Genomic DNA, 16,431 nt, shown 5'->3' on the forward strand with positions numbered 1-16,431 from the left:
GGCTTTATCGTCGCATTTCTGCTCGCCTATCTTGATCTCCATGTCCTTAACCCATTACGTGACCACAGGGTACAGTGCTTCGCTAGTGTTGTTGTCGGTGTCGTTGTGGTGGAAGTCGGTTTAGGCGTGGTCGCGGGCAGGGCCAGGCACTTGCAGACCTGGGCAGTTTCATCACAAGCCGGAGCCTCGTAACAACCGCATTGGGTGTTTGAGCCGTTACATTGGCTTTCCTCGGTGCAAGCTGCCCCGGGTTTCTGTGCAGCGGCTGTGGAGGAGGGCCACACTGTGGGTACGTCGGAAGGGTTGAATGACTTTTCGCTTTTGGTTGTCTGAGGCGGAGAAGACGTCTGAGAAACAGATGGGGTTGGTGTCAGAGAAGGGATAGCATATGAGCTAGGCGAGCTGGGAGGGGGCGGCGACTCTGCTAGAACCACATGCTTGTTGTTGTAGCTGGTTGTCCAAGCTGCCCACCTTTGGATGCCTGGCGATGGTCCAGCGTGTACTCTTAGTTGAGTACTGGCCAACAGTAGCGAGCCTAGAAAAAGAGTGAACCTAGACTTTGACGGCATGGTATGCTTCTCAGAATGGATCTATGAAGGGCGAGAATAGCAGACAATGTAGCGAGGCAGAAATGAGGATGGAAGCGCGCTTTTCAAATCGCCAGTGGACTTGATGCCACTGAAAGAAAAGACCATTGCCCGATTGAAAGTGTAACCCCCATATCTTTGGGCTTTATTCCAGGTGACACCATGCTATCCCTTCTAAATCTGGCACAAACAGATCAGGTACAGACTTGCCATAATTGTACCTCAAGTAAGGAGACACTTTGTTGACACAAGTCCCCCGCGCAGCCATCTTTAGTTTGAAGGGATGGATTAATGGCATTCACTAAAGACATGCCCGATGTAGAATGATAGCGTCATGGACGACCGAATCAACCAAATGAGAAGTACAGCAGGGAGACAAGAAGTAGTTGACATAAGAGGACAAAGAAGCCGGTGTCATCGTCGAAAGGAACTCGCAAGGAAAGACAGACTGCAGAACCTGCCTACGCCCCCCTAGTCACTTTATCGCATTGATTGACTGACTCCCTTGCTCTTCAACCGCACTCTGTCCCCTTTTTCCCTCCGACAATGACTTAATTAGATGCGAAATCTAAGAAACATCCCTATTCTCAAAGGCGAGTCAAAAGTACATCATGTATAAGGTCACCCAGTTTTACCCCGAAGTAGGCTGATTCCAAAACTTCGCGAAATGGCCACTCTGAGTAATTAAGCCAAACGTTCGTACTGATAACTCGCCACTGTCTAAGTTCTAACATGGGACACACTACAACGCAAGGTAATTCCCGACGCCGGGCACGGCTGGAATGGCATATTGCATACGTCAAACGTATCAACGAGGAACGTCGATCGAAGCAGCGTCAGGTTGACGAAGCTCCCCAATTGCTAGACGAAATTCAAGAATTCGAGGCACTGTTTGAGGAATTGCCCCCGCTTCCGCCTCGCCTTCCTCAACCAGAATACGCTATTGACGTCGACAAATTGAATCCTGATGACCCCGAAGAGCTCGAGTTCTACATTGCTTGTCGAGTCGGCCACCTGCAAGAGGTCGAAGCCTTCATTCAGAACATATCTCCGAGTCACGCTGTTCGCCAATTCGGTTTACAACAAGCTTCTTTTGGGAATCAGCCTGCTGTTGCAAAGGTTCTGCTTGCCAACGATACAGCCCTCCACGGATACGTCTTTGAAGGCACGGAAGCAGCATCTAAAACACGAGGAACCGCTATTGGTGCTTCTCTTTTCGAGACATTCCCGGAAGAAGACGACACTTTGGTTCCTCTGCTGCATACTTTCATGGACGCAGGGTGGCATCCGAATCAGGCATGGGAACCCAGAGAGGGGAACTACCCAAAGTGGGCGTTACAAGATCCCTCATGCGTCTGCAACAAACCGCTGACCGAGTTTCTCCTTTCTAACGGCGCCGACCCGAACATTGGGCCCGGCTGGTATCACATTCCGACACTAAAGGAGCAAAAACAAGATGTATGGTTTTCAGTCGAGGTTCCGTTTCATCGACATGGGATATGGACATTTGGCCTTACGATAGAGACCTGGAACCCGCGGTTTTTTGAGCTACTCAGGACCTACAGTGTTCCTACCCTTAGTGTCTCCGAACTCATGCCCTTGCTGCGCATTGCACGAGACATGATGGCATTTTCGACAGCCCACCAAGAGAGTGAGGATGCTGCGCTGTTGGCAATTCCATTCTCAATGAGACGTGATATGGCTGAGCACATGTTGAGTTTCGATGATGTTGGTGTCGATGATGTGAAGTGGGCAGGGGACAGAGGGGAGCAGACTGCTCTGACGTTGGCTTGTGCTACCGGGGACTGGGAATACGCAGAGTGGCTTCTCGAGAAGGGGGCTGATCCGAGTCTGCTTGACGGGATAGCCTTCGCCCATGATCCGCAGAGGCTAGTGGAGCTTATGAGCAAGGCAGCAGCAACCGATTCAGGGCACTTCGAGGGTGTAACTCAGCCATCTCAGACAAATTTGCAAAAGCAGCTGGCCCAATGTAAGATGAAGTATGGAATTACGCGCCGATAAGTCAGGATCAACAAGGCATCATGAATACATGTTTATGTGAGCAATCAGATAGTCACACTAGATATCACGACTTAGCTTGGAATGGTGGAGGTGTCGGTAATCTATGGCCCAAACACACGTTACACTCCCCTATCGCCCGGGAAATACAACAATTAAAGACACTCATCCTCACTTTTAGGTTACTATGTTTACATCCTCTTCCCTACTTAGCCTTGAGGTTCCTCGCAAAGCATGCCCCATTCTTGAAAGTGATCATACTTCACGATGTCTGGGCTTTATTCGGAGATGGGTGGATTGCTGGAACATTCATTGACAGGCCACGAAGAAGGTCTTGTTATCCATATCACAAGAGTCATATACTTATGTTTGATTATTGTGATCTCAAGATTGCCAACAGTTGGCCTAACGGCACCTCATCTTGCTCCCATCGAAACCTCCATTACCCGGCAAGCCGGTAGATCAGTCCAGTTCCGCTTGGTAGCCTTGCGCTTCCATGGACAGGTTAACTTCTCTTCCTTCCTCTTAGCTTCCTTGTCGACCGAAAAATTCTTTCTTTCCCTCCCAAATAATCGCGTTCGGGGGGTTTACTCGACCCTCCGTTTGTTTTCCTCGTGGAAAGTAAACGCGCCATCCCTATCTTCTGCCCTCAAACAGTCGAAGACACCACAGCCATCGCGATATCGACATCGTGGAATTTCAACTTTTCTCCGCCGGCTCCAGGTGCAAGAAAATTCAGAAATCGAACTCGACCATCGAAATAACGCAGGCGAAATACCATGAACATGTCTCTGTCGGAGACTCCGCATCTGACCGGTTCCCCCCGCGTCCCTTACGAGATTTTCCTCGACACCATTGAGTTTCTCATTTTGGAGCAAGTGGAAGTCGCCGAGCCGATGGACTACGTTCTCGAATACAACAAGCAGAGTGAGGCTAAAGTTGTTGTCAGCACGGAGGGCGAGCATCATGACCATTTCGAGCGACTCAACCGATTGCGCAACCTCTTGCATATCGACTCCAGAAGCCGCAAAATGATTAGCAAAGACTTCCTTCCCATACCAATGGTCACTAGCAAGCGTCGCCATGACCGATACCCGTTCGTGGCACGGGTGTGCCCAGCCGTCGACATCTTCACCCTGCAGGAAAGTTACGAGATCGACTTCCTCTTCGCCGCGATCATGCTTCCTACCATCACGGGTAGTGAAATCGTCCGAAACATCACGACCGTGCAAGGTGCAGACACCATGTTCTTCCAAAAGAACTCCGAAGGCTATGTCGACGCGCTCGCTTCCCTCCCCAACCTCCGGAAGATCATCATCCCCGCTGGCGCTTATCGAATGAAGGAAGAAGAGGACAGATGCAGATGTTCTCGCTCGGAATCCCACCCAGAGTTCATAAAGATTGATGAGGATCACTTTCCATGGCTAGCGGAGTGGGAAAAGAACCACGGCCACATTGCGCGGAAGCTTGGCCCTCAGTTCAAGAAACGGAAGATTTCCATTTTCGCCGGGTCCATGGCTCGTGATATGTTTGAGTTGGAGCTGGATATTACAGAGGAGGCCATTCGCGTCAAGTCCAGCTGCCGGAACTGCGACTGCTGCGACTGCTGGGTGAAGGAGGTCTGTCTAGGAATGCCTCGGGAGCAGCGCATTGCCGAGTTCCTGAGGATTTCCCGAAGAATTACCTGAGGAATTTGAACTGCAAGTTCATACAATTGCATTGCGAGCTACCGATCAAGCCTTGTGAAGAGGGGGGGAGTCCTCAGACTTTCGGACACAGGATGGGAGAATGGAGGAATATTCCATCTCGCAAAATTGGTCGAATGCCAGGACGGCATCCATTGTATGCGAGTCCCTACTTATAATAGATAACAAACAACATTGCGCAAGAAATCAAGAGAAAGATAGCACGAGCATTCGGCATCCCAATGAGGTGCTACATTGGCATACCGAGCAATTTCGACGTACCCTACCGCAACGAGAAAACATATAATACATGACATGATCTTCGTCACCATTTAATTAGCCGAAAGACACGAAGACACAACATTAATTGATAGCTTCGTGATAGAAAATTAGGCCAATAACTTGATATGATCGATTGTAAGTGATTCAGAGGACTTCTTGAAGTTCAAACATGAATGCAAAGCGTGCTCCTCAAACGCTCCTCCGTGATAGTCTGCCGTAGACTCCACAGTTCAAGCCTCATAGAATATTAATGTTGCTGCTGCATCGACTCCTAGAGTAACGCCACGAACTCTCAGATCATCGTGTAGCTCATGGTAGCAATTGCAGTGTGGGTTAAGGAATTGCATGCGAACAGCTCCGTCCTCCAAGAGCAGCCGTGCCGTTTCTGCACTGTCTATCATCAAGAAAACAGAGATGCCTCGGTTTTCTGCAACGCGTAACTGTTTCATCAAAGTTTCTTCAGGAAATACTGCTTGCAGATTCAGGGTCGGAAAAATGTGGGTGTCGATAGGCATGCTATAACCATGAGAGTAGTGGAACGAGACTCTTGGGTCAATTCCTTTAAAGTTCTGTCCGATTTTGAGCCACACTTCTTGCAAGTTGGGAAAGAATTGCATCAATTGAGGAGTAAAAGCTGGCGGCCACTTAGGGAAAGGGGGCAATGCGGGCAGATAGTCGCACACTGACCCTTGGACCCTTCTTACTAGGCTATATAGCTCTCTTTATTCGGGTTGGGGAAGATTTCGAAGGCTGAAAGATCCACGCATGATGCTCTCCGCGTCCGGCGCTATCTCGAAAATGTCAGTATCTGGAAGTACACCTCCTGGCAGCGTGCGAAACCATCCGACCTTGTGTTGAGAATCATACTTTTGTTGAGAGTACATGACGCGTATAATGTTGCTAGGAACGAAGACTTGTCTAACCATGCGTCTGCTAGTTTTGTCGACTTGTAGAAGGGTGCGAATTTCGTTCCATCGACGCTCCTGTATCTTGACGCCTTCAGGGTCCCATCTATCTTCCAGTACGATGGAAAATTGGCTTCGAAGAAATTGCCTTTGGTAATCGAGAGTGTAGGTTGCATTTTCGTATCTAAGCACTTCGCAACTCTCTGAAACCATCGCGTCAACGATATGGAGGAAGATCTCGTAGGACAAATTGACAGGACAATTCAGGGCCGGAAGACGTGCGTGTAACGATTGAGTGGACATGTTGCTTCTCTGTGGGAGTGGAATATTAGGCTTGATGGCTTGTTGGGTTTACTTATAGCAAGGTTTGAAAAGAGGCTTTTGGTGTTTTGGAACAATGTGTGTTTGTTGGGTCTGGCTCCTTGGAGTTGAGGAATGTTGTCGCTTGTGTTGGTTAGTTTCATGGAGAACTTCGGGCATGATAACATAGATTGCATCAGAGCATCTGTCAATTTTATGCATTTATGAACCCTCTTAATCTTTACCAACCTTTGGTAAGTTGTTTTGGGCTTTCTTGCATTGCCATTGCGCAGACAATTCCGTTGTGCACACACTCAGTAGCTAGTCAATTAGTGTTGTTTTGTCTTGCGTCGAGCACTACTCACTTTGAGCGACACCGTCTTTGTCCTTGAGACTACAGAAATATCTTTCTTTCATTCAGAAAGAATCTTTATGCTATTGAACTAGTTGATGACCTTTCCATTCCGTCTTTCAAAACCTCTAAGGTAAGCGTTGCTGATTTTTGTAACCCACCAGCATCTGAGGCATTCTACAAAGGCTATTCAAAGCTCTTTTGAGATAAAGCTGCGCTTTTCCCTATTGCCACTTCATTCCTTTCGAGCTTCCATCAAATCATGTCTTCATGCACATGGAAGTAAAGTAGATAGTATTCCGATGCTTCAAGACGGTCCATTATATAGTCTCAATAAGCTGGGATCCTGTGGGCTAGTTCTGTCCGGATATACTGGCAGAGATTCATGATCACGATGTCATCCGACGAAGTCGCAGGTACTGGTCTTCGAAGTAGGTCTGCTTCAATTTGACTGGGTACTTCACTTAAGAGATGGTGGGCGGCGGTATCTACTCAATACTTCAAGTCAACTTGGACGATAAGATGGCGTGACTAGAAACTTGCGTAGTTGAGTTCATGGTGCGGGGGTTTGGAACTTCCAGATTACGAGCTCATTGCAGCACTTGGATTAGAGTCTCGCTGGCACAGAGAAGACAGGGCGAGACAAAGAAGTAGTTGCTATTGTGGCTTCAATTATGTATGCTAGACATGCTTAAATATTCCAAGTTACACTAATGCTCCTAGAACCAAGCCTGGACACCGGCTTGAATGGCCTTGAGGAGGCTGAAGTCGTACGAGTCCTCACCCAAACTCCAAACAGCGACACCACCCAGGCCGCGAGCCTTAGCAATCTCGTTGAACTTGCGGGTGACGAGAGCAGGAGTGTCCCAGGTCCAGAAGAAAGGACCGGCGGGGTCCCAGTACCACTGGCCGCCGCTGACCTCATCGGTCTTGCCGTTGGCGATGGCAGTCTTGAAGGAAGAGAGGGTGGAGGTGCCGTTACAGATACCGTAGTCGGACTGGCAGCCGTTGCCGCAGTGAGCGGCGGTGGCACCGCAGAATCCGTACTGAGAGCAGCAGTTACCAGTGGGGCACTTGTAGAAAGTGCCGGCACCGCAGGAAGCATCCGGAGAAGTAGTCAGGTTGGTGGGAGCGGCCTGGAAATTGGCGGTCTCGAAGGTTACGGCTCCGGACATGCCCGTATCGGTGCCGTCGGCAGCCTCGAGGAGCTCGGTGGGGCAGCCGAGACCCTGGGTGCAGTTATAGCCCTTCGCGGTGGTGAACCACTTGGCGTAGAGAGCAAAACCAAGGTTGATTTTGGCGGGCGCGACGCCAAGAGCGATGTAGGTGTCGATAGCCTCGAGAGACCCCTTGATGTCAGTGTGATGCTTGGTGATATTGTCGCGGCGGTTCATGAGATCGTAGGTCATGACAGTGAAGTGGTCGACAGCAGCGTTGATCTTGGGGGTCTGGTGCTTGGTGAACGCAATCATATCGCGCTTCAGACCTGGGGCGGTGACGGACAGCTCCATCTTGTGGTGCTTCAGCTGCGTCTTGATAGCAGACAAGAGCAGAGGGAAAGTGTTGATCTCCGAAGTTTTTTGGCTGTTGGGCTTCTGGACGTAGTCCGCGCCATTACCACCTGGGTACTCCCAATCGACGTCTATAATCACGTTAAGCGGGTGATAATGAAAGATCCATCATCCGTCACTTACCGACACAGTCATATCCGAGCTTGACCGCGGTGTCTGCGACGTTTATAGCGTACTTGTGACGGCTCTCGTTGGTGGCAGCACCGAGACCAAATCCATCCGTGTCGCCCCAACCTCCAATGGCCATGCAGACCTTGGTTCCGTTGTTGAACAGAGCGCGGACCTCGCTTAGGGGCTTGAAGGGCTTGTATTCGCCAGCAGGATCGGAAGCAAAGAGGGAAGAGTTGGCGAATGCAGTGATTACATGGGTAACGCCCGAGGTTACGGACTTATCCGGAATTCCTGCCGTGTGGTATCTAGATTGGATCTATGAGAAAGTTGTCTGGGATCTCCTGTGGTTGGAATAACTTACTGGTCAAAGTACATGACATAACGAGGAGCTGCGCCTGTTCCTTCAGTGCAGGTAGTGTCGGCGGAAGCAGCCTGGGCGGCCACGGCGGCCACAGAGGCCAGGCCAAGAGATCGAAACAGCATTATTACTATGGTCTGGTATTATCAAAAGAATGTGGATCCTCAAAAAGGAATTGAGACGATCAGATTAAGCGAGTGACTGGAGAGGCGTAGAAGCGCTTGAGGAAAGGAAAAGAATCCTTACACGTATACGTGAGTGGAGGGAAACGCATCCTCAAATACCTCAACTCGACCCCCATCCGAGGGATACGCAACCAGTCTCGTTTTGATGAAAGTTACACACAGGTAGCGGGCCCTAGTGCGCATTACCGCTGGCCACAACCCGGTTGTTTAGGGAAGCAAACTTCGACGTTTGGTTTCCCTTGGTTGATTGCACTCATAACAAGTGCCAAGCTAAATTGGGCGGGTAGTTGTCGGGTGGATCAGGAGGGGTGATCAATTCGCGGGCGAGCGCGGTAGTGCGGCACTTCGCGGTGCCAAGTCAGGAGACAAGGCGGGATCGGTTGCGGACACTGCGAGACATGGTTGACAGCGGTGGAGAGTTCAATATATCAAGAAAGTATAAATTGTCCGTTTGGTAGAGTCGGAAATTACGGTTGGACTCCGTCTGCAATTAGTAGGCTGACTCGCCGGGATGAGCCCGTCTAGGATACTGTCGAATGAGTCGCGCGACTGAAAGAGTGCTGCAGCCAAGATGATTTTCCAGATGGAAAAAGCTTGACCAAAGCACAAGCCTTCCGGGGTTTCCGTCCGAAAGATCAACAATCTAGAAGATAAACCTCTTTTACTCAAACGTCCAAGACTTGGAGGCTTTTCTAATAATAGTCACGCCAAAAACGTTTCAAAGGTGATGGGAGGATTCTCTTGACTGATGGTATTGATAGTACTAGTTACAGCCCAATCCGCGTCCGGCACTTCCATGTGTAATTTCCATGTGGAATGACTCTCTTAATCTTTCTCCTTGACCTTGAGACTCGCACATTGGCGCATGATAGAGGAATGATCATCCTAGAGTTGCGTACTTCCTCTCCTTCTTCCTCTCCTTCTTTTTGTCTTCGTTTGTGTTTGCTACGGAGGTAGATGAAGCCGGCATGGGTCTTGGAGGACCAGCGATGAGTTCCGAGGAAGCCGTAGCAGAGTTTGGGGGGGGGGACCTCCCATGAATAACTGCCTTGCTCCTGCAGCTCCATGCTCTTCGACTCCGCGGAGGAACTCGGCGGGCATTGTAGCAGAGTCGTCCAAAATCTTGTAGCTCTTGGCTAAGTAAAAGCTCTTGAACTGGTCCCAAAGAATCCACTCTGGGGTTCCTTCCTTATAACCAGGTTTTGGGTAGTATGGGTCGTTTTCCCAGAATGCTGTTACAGCATTCTCAATGCCTCTGGGGGTGGGCGGCAGTCTTCGACATTGATTGAAATCAAGCAAGAAGATGCTCACACTGCGTCGGAGAAAGTTGATGCCGCTTGATTTCGATTCATCCAGGTTCCAGGTCGTGATGATTTCCCCTTCAAGGTCAATCGAGTCCAGGGTTTGAGCAGATATGCGACGCTCGGGAGAACTGCCAAGAACGAATTCGACATCTGCACCGTCAATCTGAGCAGACCAGTGCATGACAGCCAAAGCCTCAGCCATTGGTTGAACGTATTGTTGCGGGTTTACACCCAAAATTTCCATCTTGTCCAGCGTGAGCTCAAAGTTTCTCAAAGAGAATTCATCCTCGACTCGTTGATTCAGGCATCTGCGTCCAAGGTAAACGCGGATTACGCAATGCTTGTTTGCTGGATTGTTTGAAGCATGAGCTTTCATGTCGGAAGGACAGAAGATGGACACAAGCGCTTCACGGATGCTTCGAGGTAGCGGGAGAATGCGTTCAGACACCATGATCGCGCTGGGATCAAAGAAAAATCTTGAATGAGACTTAATCTCCTTGCGGTGAGCAATCTTCCAGGCTTGAAGGTCCTCGATTTGCACGATATATGCAGGTCTTGGCATGGCGTAAGAGTGTGTGGTTTTCGAAGCTTCCCACATTTTGATATGAGCCACATGATCAGCCCACATCTCTTGCTTCTTGTTTGGCCTACCGGCCTTGATGATGAGTCCCCTGCTAGGGAAGTCATAGATCACACCGCAGAACCCTTCTCCAATGACTTCGAGCGGAAGATCTCGCTCTGCAGCTTGTTGTTGACGGATAGCAAATGACGACGCCGTGCTCAGGACTGCGTTTACGGAAAGAAAACGCTTGAGTGTTGTAGTGTAGGATTCGTCAGGTTGATCAATGTCAATGACGTCGCCATGTTGAACATACTTGTTCGCTATCGTAAGGTTTTCGACGAGCGATGGAGTCATTGAGTATGCCGACTCGTCAGTTTTGTTTCCCTCGCGTCTGCTTCGTGGATCTGACATGGTGACGATGATTCGATAAAGCTCTCTCTGTTTGATCGTGAATGCGGGTATGTATCAAGTTTGAATCAAGATAGTGAGTTGCAGAAGGGAGAGAGCTGAGGAGGGAGAGAAGTGTAGGAAGAAAGATTGGGTAGAGATTTGAGAGAGGGATGGGGATGTGAAGATGTTTCCTTTATACTGCGAAGGTGAGACATTGTGCTCCTGCCGAGTTTTAAAAATGAGCTGGAGGTGTGAGGCAGGTCCTTCTTATTCAAAAAGGGCAAGAACATATCGGAGAAAGAGCTCCCGGCCAGGCCTGGAAGGTGGGCGGTAGGCACTATAAAGCTGCTCATGCCTGCCTTTACTATCGAGTTGGAAATGGTTTCCTTAGGTTCGCAGTGAGAAATTTAGTTGATTCGTGTATACCTAGGTATCTCCTATATCAACCATCTTCCGAAGCTTTCTCAAGCTGCTTCCTGATCCTAGCCACACCTGATTCTCCATCATGAACGTTGCCCAACGCGACAGTCTTTTCTCTGGACTTGAGTCCTTGTGTGATTACGAGGTCTGATTTGGGAACGCCCAAAACCTGAATTAATTTAGCACCCTGCGACGACGACACGGAACCGACCGGAAGCCTTGATGAGTCGATGTGCTCCTGCTGCTTGAAATAGGAATATTTAGAGCTGAAATAGTACACATACCCCACTGAGCAATTTCACGACAGCTTTATTAGCTTCGCCTTCCTTCGCCTGTGCTGAAACGCATAGTTCCACGGTCGCGTCTGTGACGGCTGTGACCCCTTCGCGAACTCGGGAAGCGCCAGGTTTCACATGACATTGTAGATACAGAGTATCTAAGGGTGACTTTTTGGTACCTGCCACAAATCGAATCGCTGATGATGCCATGTCGTGTTGCTAACTGTACTGTAAAATGTAGTGGGGGACGTCGAGTTTGAGTGTTGTGGTGTGGGTTGAGTTGCTGTGGAGAGCAAGGTTCGGACGAGGAAGCCTGATTGGTCCCTAGAATACATGCCACAAGAAGCTGTCCCATTACGCGACAGCCTATCATACCGGTATGTACGGAGTACTTTGGAGTTGTGACTAATTGTTGCTCTCCTCTTCCTTAGCCGACGTGCTCTTCATTAAGGATCATCCAAAACGTTGGCGAGCCCTTGATCCAGCACCCGAAATACTCAAGAGAGCGCATATGCAGAAACCAATCCATGCCTTCCCCCAGTCTAAGACTGATTGACTCGTCCTCCGGCTTATGAATCAAGTTCCAAACCTGGAAAGCATGCCGGCTTCCCATTGACTGCTAGATGGCGTCACTACATCCGTCTCTAATCTTTCTCTAAGCTCGACCTATTCCGAGATTATTTATAGGCGAGTATAAGGGAAATAGAGCAGAACTAGAGAAAGACTGGAGACGGATGTAGTGGCGCTATCTGGGAGTTGAGGGATAGAGGGTGTCTTTAGGGATAAGCGCTCGTTGGCTTGAGTGTGGGTCGCTGGCATTCACCACAGCCTGTCGAAACCATCGTCGGCGACTTACAAGAATTATCCACGAAGCTATCTGGGCCAGGCCCCGGACTTAGGACAGGAAACGACAAAGACTTGTGTGAATTGGCTGCTGAATGCAAGACACTGGCCGTGGACCTAAAAACGACTGCTCGACCGAATCAAACCGAAGGTCAAAGGTTCTAACTTCTAAATGGGATTCCTTTGTCTCGGCCCTCAAGAATGAGAGATTTTCCGGCGATAAAGAAGAGCTTAGAGTACGGCTCGAAGCATGTCGCGGACAGTTGCACTTCAAGCTCAATTACGTCACGAGGTAAGCAACAATAGACTTCTACCAGATTACTATGGACTGACCAAACTAGTCGGGATACCCAAGACAAGTTAAAGGACATTATAGACTTGTCAACGAGCAGCAACACTCGCCTTGAGGACCTCCAGGCGTCCGTTGAGCAGATCAGAAGTAGCATCCAAGCTCCTGGACTTGATGAAGCGATTAAGGGTAGCCTCAACAGTTTACTCGATATACCGGAGGACAAGCTTGATGCCGTGGCCCAAGAGCGCGTGCTCAATGGATTAAAATTTGTTGAAATGAACCATAGGTTCGACCAAGTCTCCGAAGCCCACGCCGAGACCTTCAAATGGATGTTCTCCGATGAAGAAGACGAAAAAGACTTTTCTATAGAAGAGGAGAGTGAGGGAGAATATTCCGAGAAGGCCGAACAGGAGAAGGAATTTCCACATAAGAAACAACGTAAAGAAGACTTGCGCGAAGAGGAAGAATCCGAGGACGAACCCTCCAGAGGCAGAGAGAGTAGGGAAGAGTTCTACGGAGAGAAAGGGCCCATATCCGAAAAGGAAGAATTTGAAGAGGGCAGCTGCGAAGAGGAAGATCGTCAAGAGAAATACGAACTCGGAAAGAAGCGGCATGAGGAAGCACTCGCTAGAGAGGAACAACACGACGAGGGGAGGCGAGAGACCAGGAGAAGATTTCTAGACTGGCTTTCCACCGGAAGTGGAGTGTTTCGCTTTTCTGCCAAGCTTGGTGCAGGAGAATCAACACTGATGGAGCTCATCATAAACAATCCGCATGTTCAAGACAAGTTACAGCAATGGGCTGGTAAGTCTTGCCTTCCATCACCAATCGTTTGCTTTCTGACACACGTAAAGGTGATTCAAGACAGCTCGTTCTCGCTACGCACTTCTTCTGGCAGCCTGGCAATTCTTACCTTCAGAAATCTTTCGACGGCATGTGCCGAGCCTTACTTTATGGTGCAATTGTTGGCCGACCCGAGTTGACACGTCTACTTTCCCTATCTCACTGGAATTCTGCATGGTCAGCTCCTTGGAAAGCAAGCAAAGAGCTTATAATTCATCATACAGAAGTTCGAGAAGCACTCAAACTCCTAGTTTATCATACTAAGGTGAATGGGAGTTTTCGCTTTTGCTTCTTCATCGACGGCCTGGATGAGATGGAGGAGTCTACGGATTTCCAGCATCGCCATTTGGCAGAGACTCTGAAGGAATGGTCAAGGCACAGCTCTGCGAACATCAAATTCTGTGTCTCGAGTCGAGAATACAACATCTTTCTCCATATTTCCCGCAAGAGCAGAGGATCTGTTTGCACGACTTGACAAAAAGAGACATGGAAAAATACGTGAAAGATGAGTTGACTGGATGCGTTCGAAATTACGGCACCCCTGAAATCATTATTGATTCAATTGTCAAGCCTCTTGTGGACTCAATCGTTGACAGGGCTCAGGGAATATTCCTCTGGGTTAAATTGGTTGTCAATGACCTGTGTAATCAGATGGAGAACGGCTATCGACCAGAATGCTTGCACCTCGAGGTCGATAAACTCCCCGAAGGCATTAACCATCTCTTCCATCATTTCATGACCTCCATCAGCCATGGCGCGAGGCGGAAAGCGTACCAAACACTAGACACGATTGTCAGGGCTAACGAATGGTATTTCAAGATTACCCTTCTGGCATGGAAACTCTTCGAGGTGAGAGAGAAAGATCAGCCGGCTCCTTCTTTCGAGTCTCGAAGTTCAAGGCCAACAGACGATTCCAGGGATGTGGAAGTTTCGAAGAAGAGGCTGAACAGCTGTCTCAGAGGGCCAGTCGAAGTTACAATCATAGGGAGAGATGAGCACCTGGTGCGTCGCTACAAGTTGGAGGTGGCTCACCGCTCCGTTGAAGATTTCATCGTTCAAGAGAGGAAAAGTGGAAAACGTTGTCTGAGCGAACTTGACGCCTTGACCGCCCTATCCTATATTACTGTCTCTTCCTGGCGTCACGAAGCAGACTACACCGAGAGTGCGGAGTGTTGGTATGGTGAAACTCTTGCTTTTCTTCTGCATATGAGGGTAAGACGCTTCTCTGACATATCAAACTTGGAATTTTTCGAGGATGTTGCGTCTTTGGTTAGAGATTATGATCTGATATCTAAACGCCTCAATACGCCCTCGACAGTGCGATTCTACTCCTTTATGGAGGTACATCTACTTTTTCGATGTGGTAGCAGATAATTGTCCACGGAATGCAGACACGAGGAGTCTAAGACAGATGATGACGAACCAATACTGTGGCTTCCCAGCCTCCGACACATTCTCCTTCAGGGAGGTTACGACACTTATGAGTTGTCAAAGCTCCAGACGACGCAAGATACTGCTCAAAGCCCAGAAAATCTCTCATTACTTGCGAGCTGCATTTTCACCCACTTCACAAACTTAGTTTGCAAGAAGATTCACTACAGTGATATCATGGAAACTCCATTCGACCCCGAGTTTGGTGTGGCTGTGATCGGCAGCTTGCTTGACCAAGGACATTTATTTCCGAATTTCGGAATGCATACCTGGTTATGGCCCATAATTCAAGAAGCGGAAACCCTCACTGACTGGCGTCCGACTCTCATGAAAGTCACATTCCTGGTTGCATCTATGCTTCAAGTTGCCGATGGCGACTTGAATACTCCGATTCAAGCCATTCTTGAGCGCCTACTTCGACACAAGGGCAATCTCTGCTTCACGATGGAAGTGGAAATTAACGAGGCTGGGACATTTTCATGATCACTAGAACGCCCTGGAGCAGGCAAGCGTCGCCTCTGGCTCGATGATTATCACCCATCTACGCACGGGTCATCCATAAGGTAGTACGAGACCGCAATGCTTGGAACTTGGGACCCGAGACAGTTCATCCAATTGTCTAGTTTCACAAACAAAGAACCTTTGCTGCAGCTCATGGATGATCAACTACGAACTGAGCGTACAGCGATCGAAGATGCAGTGTCAATCATTCAGGATGATCTGGAATCACAGCAAGATTCAGCGGATGATTTTCTGGGAGCAAAAGATTTGCAACACGACGAGAGTTACTCGGACAATGAGAATGCGTTGACCATAGAATCATGTGAGGCTAAACAACTCAATGCAGCTGGGGAAGAACAAGTATCAAAAATCACTCGACGAGGTAAATTCATTTCGCATCCGGTAGTTTGGGCTTTCATAGATTTCCTGACCCCGAAAAGACCCACCGTCGAACTGATAGAACTATGCTAATGTCTGATGCAGGTATAACTCTGCAGATATGGCTTGCAGTATAGTTGCAGGTCTTTCAAGGTTATTAAAGTATCAGGGCCATTTTTAGCCAACTGTCAAGTGCATGCTTGCCATCTCATGAGATACCTTGAATCATCATACCGACACGACGGGCTGTAACATTTGACAACATCTGGTATACAGACTCGGTCATCGGGGGGCAGGGCTCGTTTGCGTTCTGAAGATGAGCAAAGATGACATAATTCCTGTTCTTATTACAAGCGATTGCTAGCAGGGAAGGGTCTTTCAGTAAAAACCCAACAGTACTTCTATACCGAGAGAAAGAAGATAAGTTTCAAATTAGAAGGCAAGCGAGAATTCATCACTGCGATTCGATAACTTCGTGCAAGCGCTCATTCGTAATTCAAATTGGACCTGTGCCGCCTACTGTAGAAGTGGAATGAGTTTTGAGGAGCAAAGGATTCATCATTGGAAACTCTGAAGGGTACTTGCAGAACTGGTGAGGATGCACTGCAGACCGGGCGATTTGAGAGTTCTGAGCCGGGTGTTCATGCCTTGTCATATTTTTGTCATCAAAGTTTCTCTCTCATGATCAGATAAAAATTCTTCGTAAAAGGAGTGTTAATCAATTTGGTATTCCCATCGCTTTCTTTCTATGCCGTCAGGCCTGTCAATCTAATATGATTTTGTGTCGCTTGCTTGTAAAGATTTGATGGCTTATAAAGAAGCCTATTACGTCTA

General features: G+C 48.7%; 9 protein-coding genes across 9 annotated transcripts; 4 read left to right on the top strand and 5 right to left on the bottom strand.

The window, feature by feature from the left end:
- Window positions 1-26: 26 nt before the first annotated feature.
- On the bottom strand, window positions 27-569 carry BDP55DRAFT_639210 (uncharacterized protein; the record flags this gene model as incomplete). The annotated part of the gene is made up of 1 exon (XM_060573214.1): window positions 27-569. One exon carries the CDS (start codon window positions 567-569, stop codon window positions 27-29), a length of 543 nt encoding a protein of 180 aa, XP_060421673.1.
- A 750-nt stretch (window positions 570-1,319) lies between these two features.
- On the top strand, window positions 1,320-2,609 carry BDP55DRAFT_639211 (uncharacterized protein; the record flags this gene model as incomplete). The annotated part of the gene is made up of 1 exon (XM_060573215.1): window positions 1,320-2,609. One exon carries the CDS (start codon window positions 1,320-1,322, stop codon window positions 2,607-2,609), a length of 1,290 nt encoding a protein of 429 aa, XP_060421674.1.
- A 782-nt stretch (window positions 2,610-3,391) lies between these two features.
- Window positions 3,392-4,294, top strand: BDP55DRAFT_735331 (uncharacterized protein; the record flags this gene model as incomplete). The annotated part of the gene is made up of 1 exon (XM_060580306.1): window positions 3,392-4,294. One exon carries the CDS (start codon window positions 3,392-3,394, stop codon window positions 4,292-4,294), a length of 903 nt encoding a protein of 300 aa, XP_060421675.1.
- Window positions 4,295-5,295: 1,001 nt separating this feature from the next.
- Window positions 5,296-5,781, bottom strand: BDP55DRAFT_639213 (uncharacterized protein; the record flags this gene model as incomplete). Its single annotated transcript, XM_060573216.1, has 1 exon — window positions 5,296-5,781. The coding sequence occupies one exon, from the start codon at window positions 5,779-5,781 to the stop codon at window positions 5,296-5,298; it is 486 nt and encodes a 161-aa protein (XP_060421676.1).
- A 1,006-nt stretch (window positions 5,782-6,787) lies between these two features.
- BDP55DRAFT_596844 (family 18 glycosyl hydrolase) lies at window positions 6,788-8,423 on the bottom strand. The gene is made up of 3 exons (XM_060570997.1): window positions 8,174-8,423; window positions 7,825-8,117; window positions 6,788-7,772 (listed from the first exon to the last, which is right to left on the bottom strand). Exons 1-3 carry the CDS (start codon window positions 8,293-8,295, stop codon window positions 6,850-6,852), a joined length of 1,338 nt encoding a protein of 445 aa, XP_060421677.1. The 5' UTR covers window positions 8,296-8,423; the 3' UTR covers window positions 6,788-6,849.
- An 877-nt stretch (window positions 8,424-9,300) lies between these two features.
- BDP55DRAFT_568398 (zinc finger protein-domain-containing protein) lies at window positions 9,301-10,575 on the bottom strand (the record flags this gene model as incomplete). The annotated part of the gene is made up of 1 exon (XM_060570682.1): window positions 9,301-10,575. The coding sequence occupies one exon, from the start codon at window positions 10,573-10,575 to the stop codon at window positions 9,301-9,303; it is 1,275 nt and encodes a 424-aa protein (XP_060421678.1).
- Window positions 10,576-11,003: 428 nt separating this feature from the next.
- On the bottom strand, window positions 11,004-11,578 carry BDP55DRAFT_596847 (uncharacterized protein). Its single transcript, XM_060570998.1, has 2 exons — window positions 11,316-11,578; window positions 11,004-11,200 (listed from the first exon to the last, which is right to left on the bottom strand). The coding sequence occupies exons 1-2, from the start codon at window positions 11,517-11,519 to the stop codon at window positions 11,054-11,056; spliced, it is 351 nt and encodes a 116-aa protein (XP_060421679.1). The 5' UTR covers window positions 11,520-11,578; the 3' UTR covers window positions 11,004-11,053.
- Window positions 11,579-11,779: 201 nt separating this feature from the next.
- BDP55DRAFT_738603 (uncharacterized protein) lies at window positions 11,780-13,947 on the top strand. Its single transcript, XM_060580390.1, has 4 exons — window positions 11,780-12,444; window positions 12,494-12,822; window positions 13,078-13,248; window positions 13,299-13,947. The coding sequence occupies exons 1-4, from the start codon at window positions 12,248-12,250 to the stop codon at window positions 13,760-13,762; spliced, it is 1,161 nt and encodes a 386-aa protein (XP_060421680.1). The 5' UTR covers window positions 11,780-12,247; the 3' UTR covers window positions 13,763-13,947.
- Window positions 13,811-14,328, top strand: BDP55DRAFT_687500 (uncharacterized protein). Its single transcript, XM_060576578.1, has 2 exons — window positions 13,811-14,136; window positions 14,205-14,328. Exons 1-2 carry the CDS (start codon window positions 13,939-13,941, stop codon window positions 14,280-14,282), a joined length of 276 nt encoding a protein of 91 aa, XP_060421681.1. The 5' UTR covers window positions 13,811-13,938; the 3' UTR covers window positions 14,283-14,328.
- The last annotated feature ends 2,103 nt before the right edge of the window (window positions 14,329-16,431 follow it).

Source organism: Colletotrichum godetiae (assembly GCF_030913485.1).
Source record: "Colletotrichum godetiae strain CBS 193.32 chromosome Unknown BDP55scaffold_113, whole genome shotgun sequence".
Lineage (NCBI taxonomy): Eukaryota > Fungi > Ascomycota > Sordariomycetes > Glomerellales > Glomerellaceae > Colletotrichum > Colletotrichum godetiae.

What these genes read in the sequence shown, in the direction of transcription:
- BDP55DRAFT_738603 (XM_060580390.1), top strand. Translation starts at nt 12,248, where the DNA reads ATGCAAGACACTGGCCGTGGACCTAAAAACGACTGCTCGACCGAATCA. An exon ending in CTTTTCTATAGAAGAGGAGA is followed by an intron (nt 12,823 to 13,077) that starts GTGAGGGAGAAT and finishes CACTCGCTAGAG; the next exon opens with AGGAACAACACGACGAGGGG. An exon ending in CAAGTTACAGCAATGGGCTG is followed by an intron (nt 13,249 to 13,298) that starts GTAAGTCTTGCC and finishes ACACACGTAAAG; the next exon opens with GTGATTCAAGACAGCTCGTT.
- BDP55DRAFT_596847 (XM_060570998.1), bottom strand. Translation starts at nt 11,519, where the DNA reads ATGGCATCATCAGCGATTCGATTTGTGGCAGGTACCAAAAAGTCACCC. An exon ending in TCGTGAAATTGCTCAGTGGG is followed by an intron (nt 11,201 to 11,315) that starts GTATGTGTACTA and finishes AAATTAATTCAG; the next exon opens with GTTTTGGGCGTTCCCAAATC.
- BDP55DRAFT_687500 (XM_060576578.1), top strand. Translation starts at nt 13,939, where the DNA reads ATGGAGAACGGCTATCGACCAGAATGCTTGCACCTCGAGGTCGATAAA. An exon ending in TGGCATGGAAACTCTTCGAG is followed by an intron (nt 14,137 to 14,204) that starts GTGAGAGAGAAA and finishes AGACGATTCCAG; the next exon opens with GGATGTGGAAGTTTCGAAGA.
- BDP55DRAFT_596844 (XM_060570997.1), bottom strand. Translation starts at nt 8,295, where the DNA reads ATGCTGTTTCGATCTCTTGGCCTGGCCTCTGTGGCCGCCGTGGCCGCC. An exon ending in TATGTCATGTACTTTGACCA is followed by an intron (nt 8,118 to 8,173) that starts GTAAGTTATTCC and finishes GATCCAATCTAG; the next exon opens with ATACCACACGGCAGGAATTC. An exon ending in GCTCGGATATGACTGTGTCG is followed by an intron (nt 7,773 to 7,824) that starts GTAAGTGACGGA and finishes ACGTGATTATAG; the next exon opens with ACGTCGATTGGGAGTACCCA.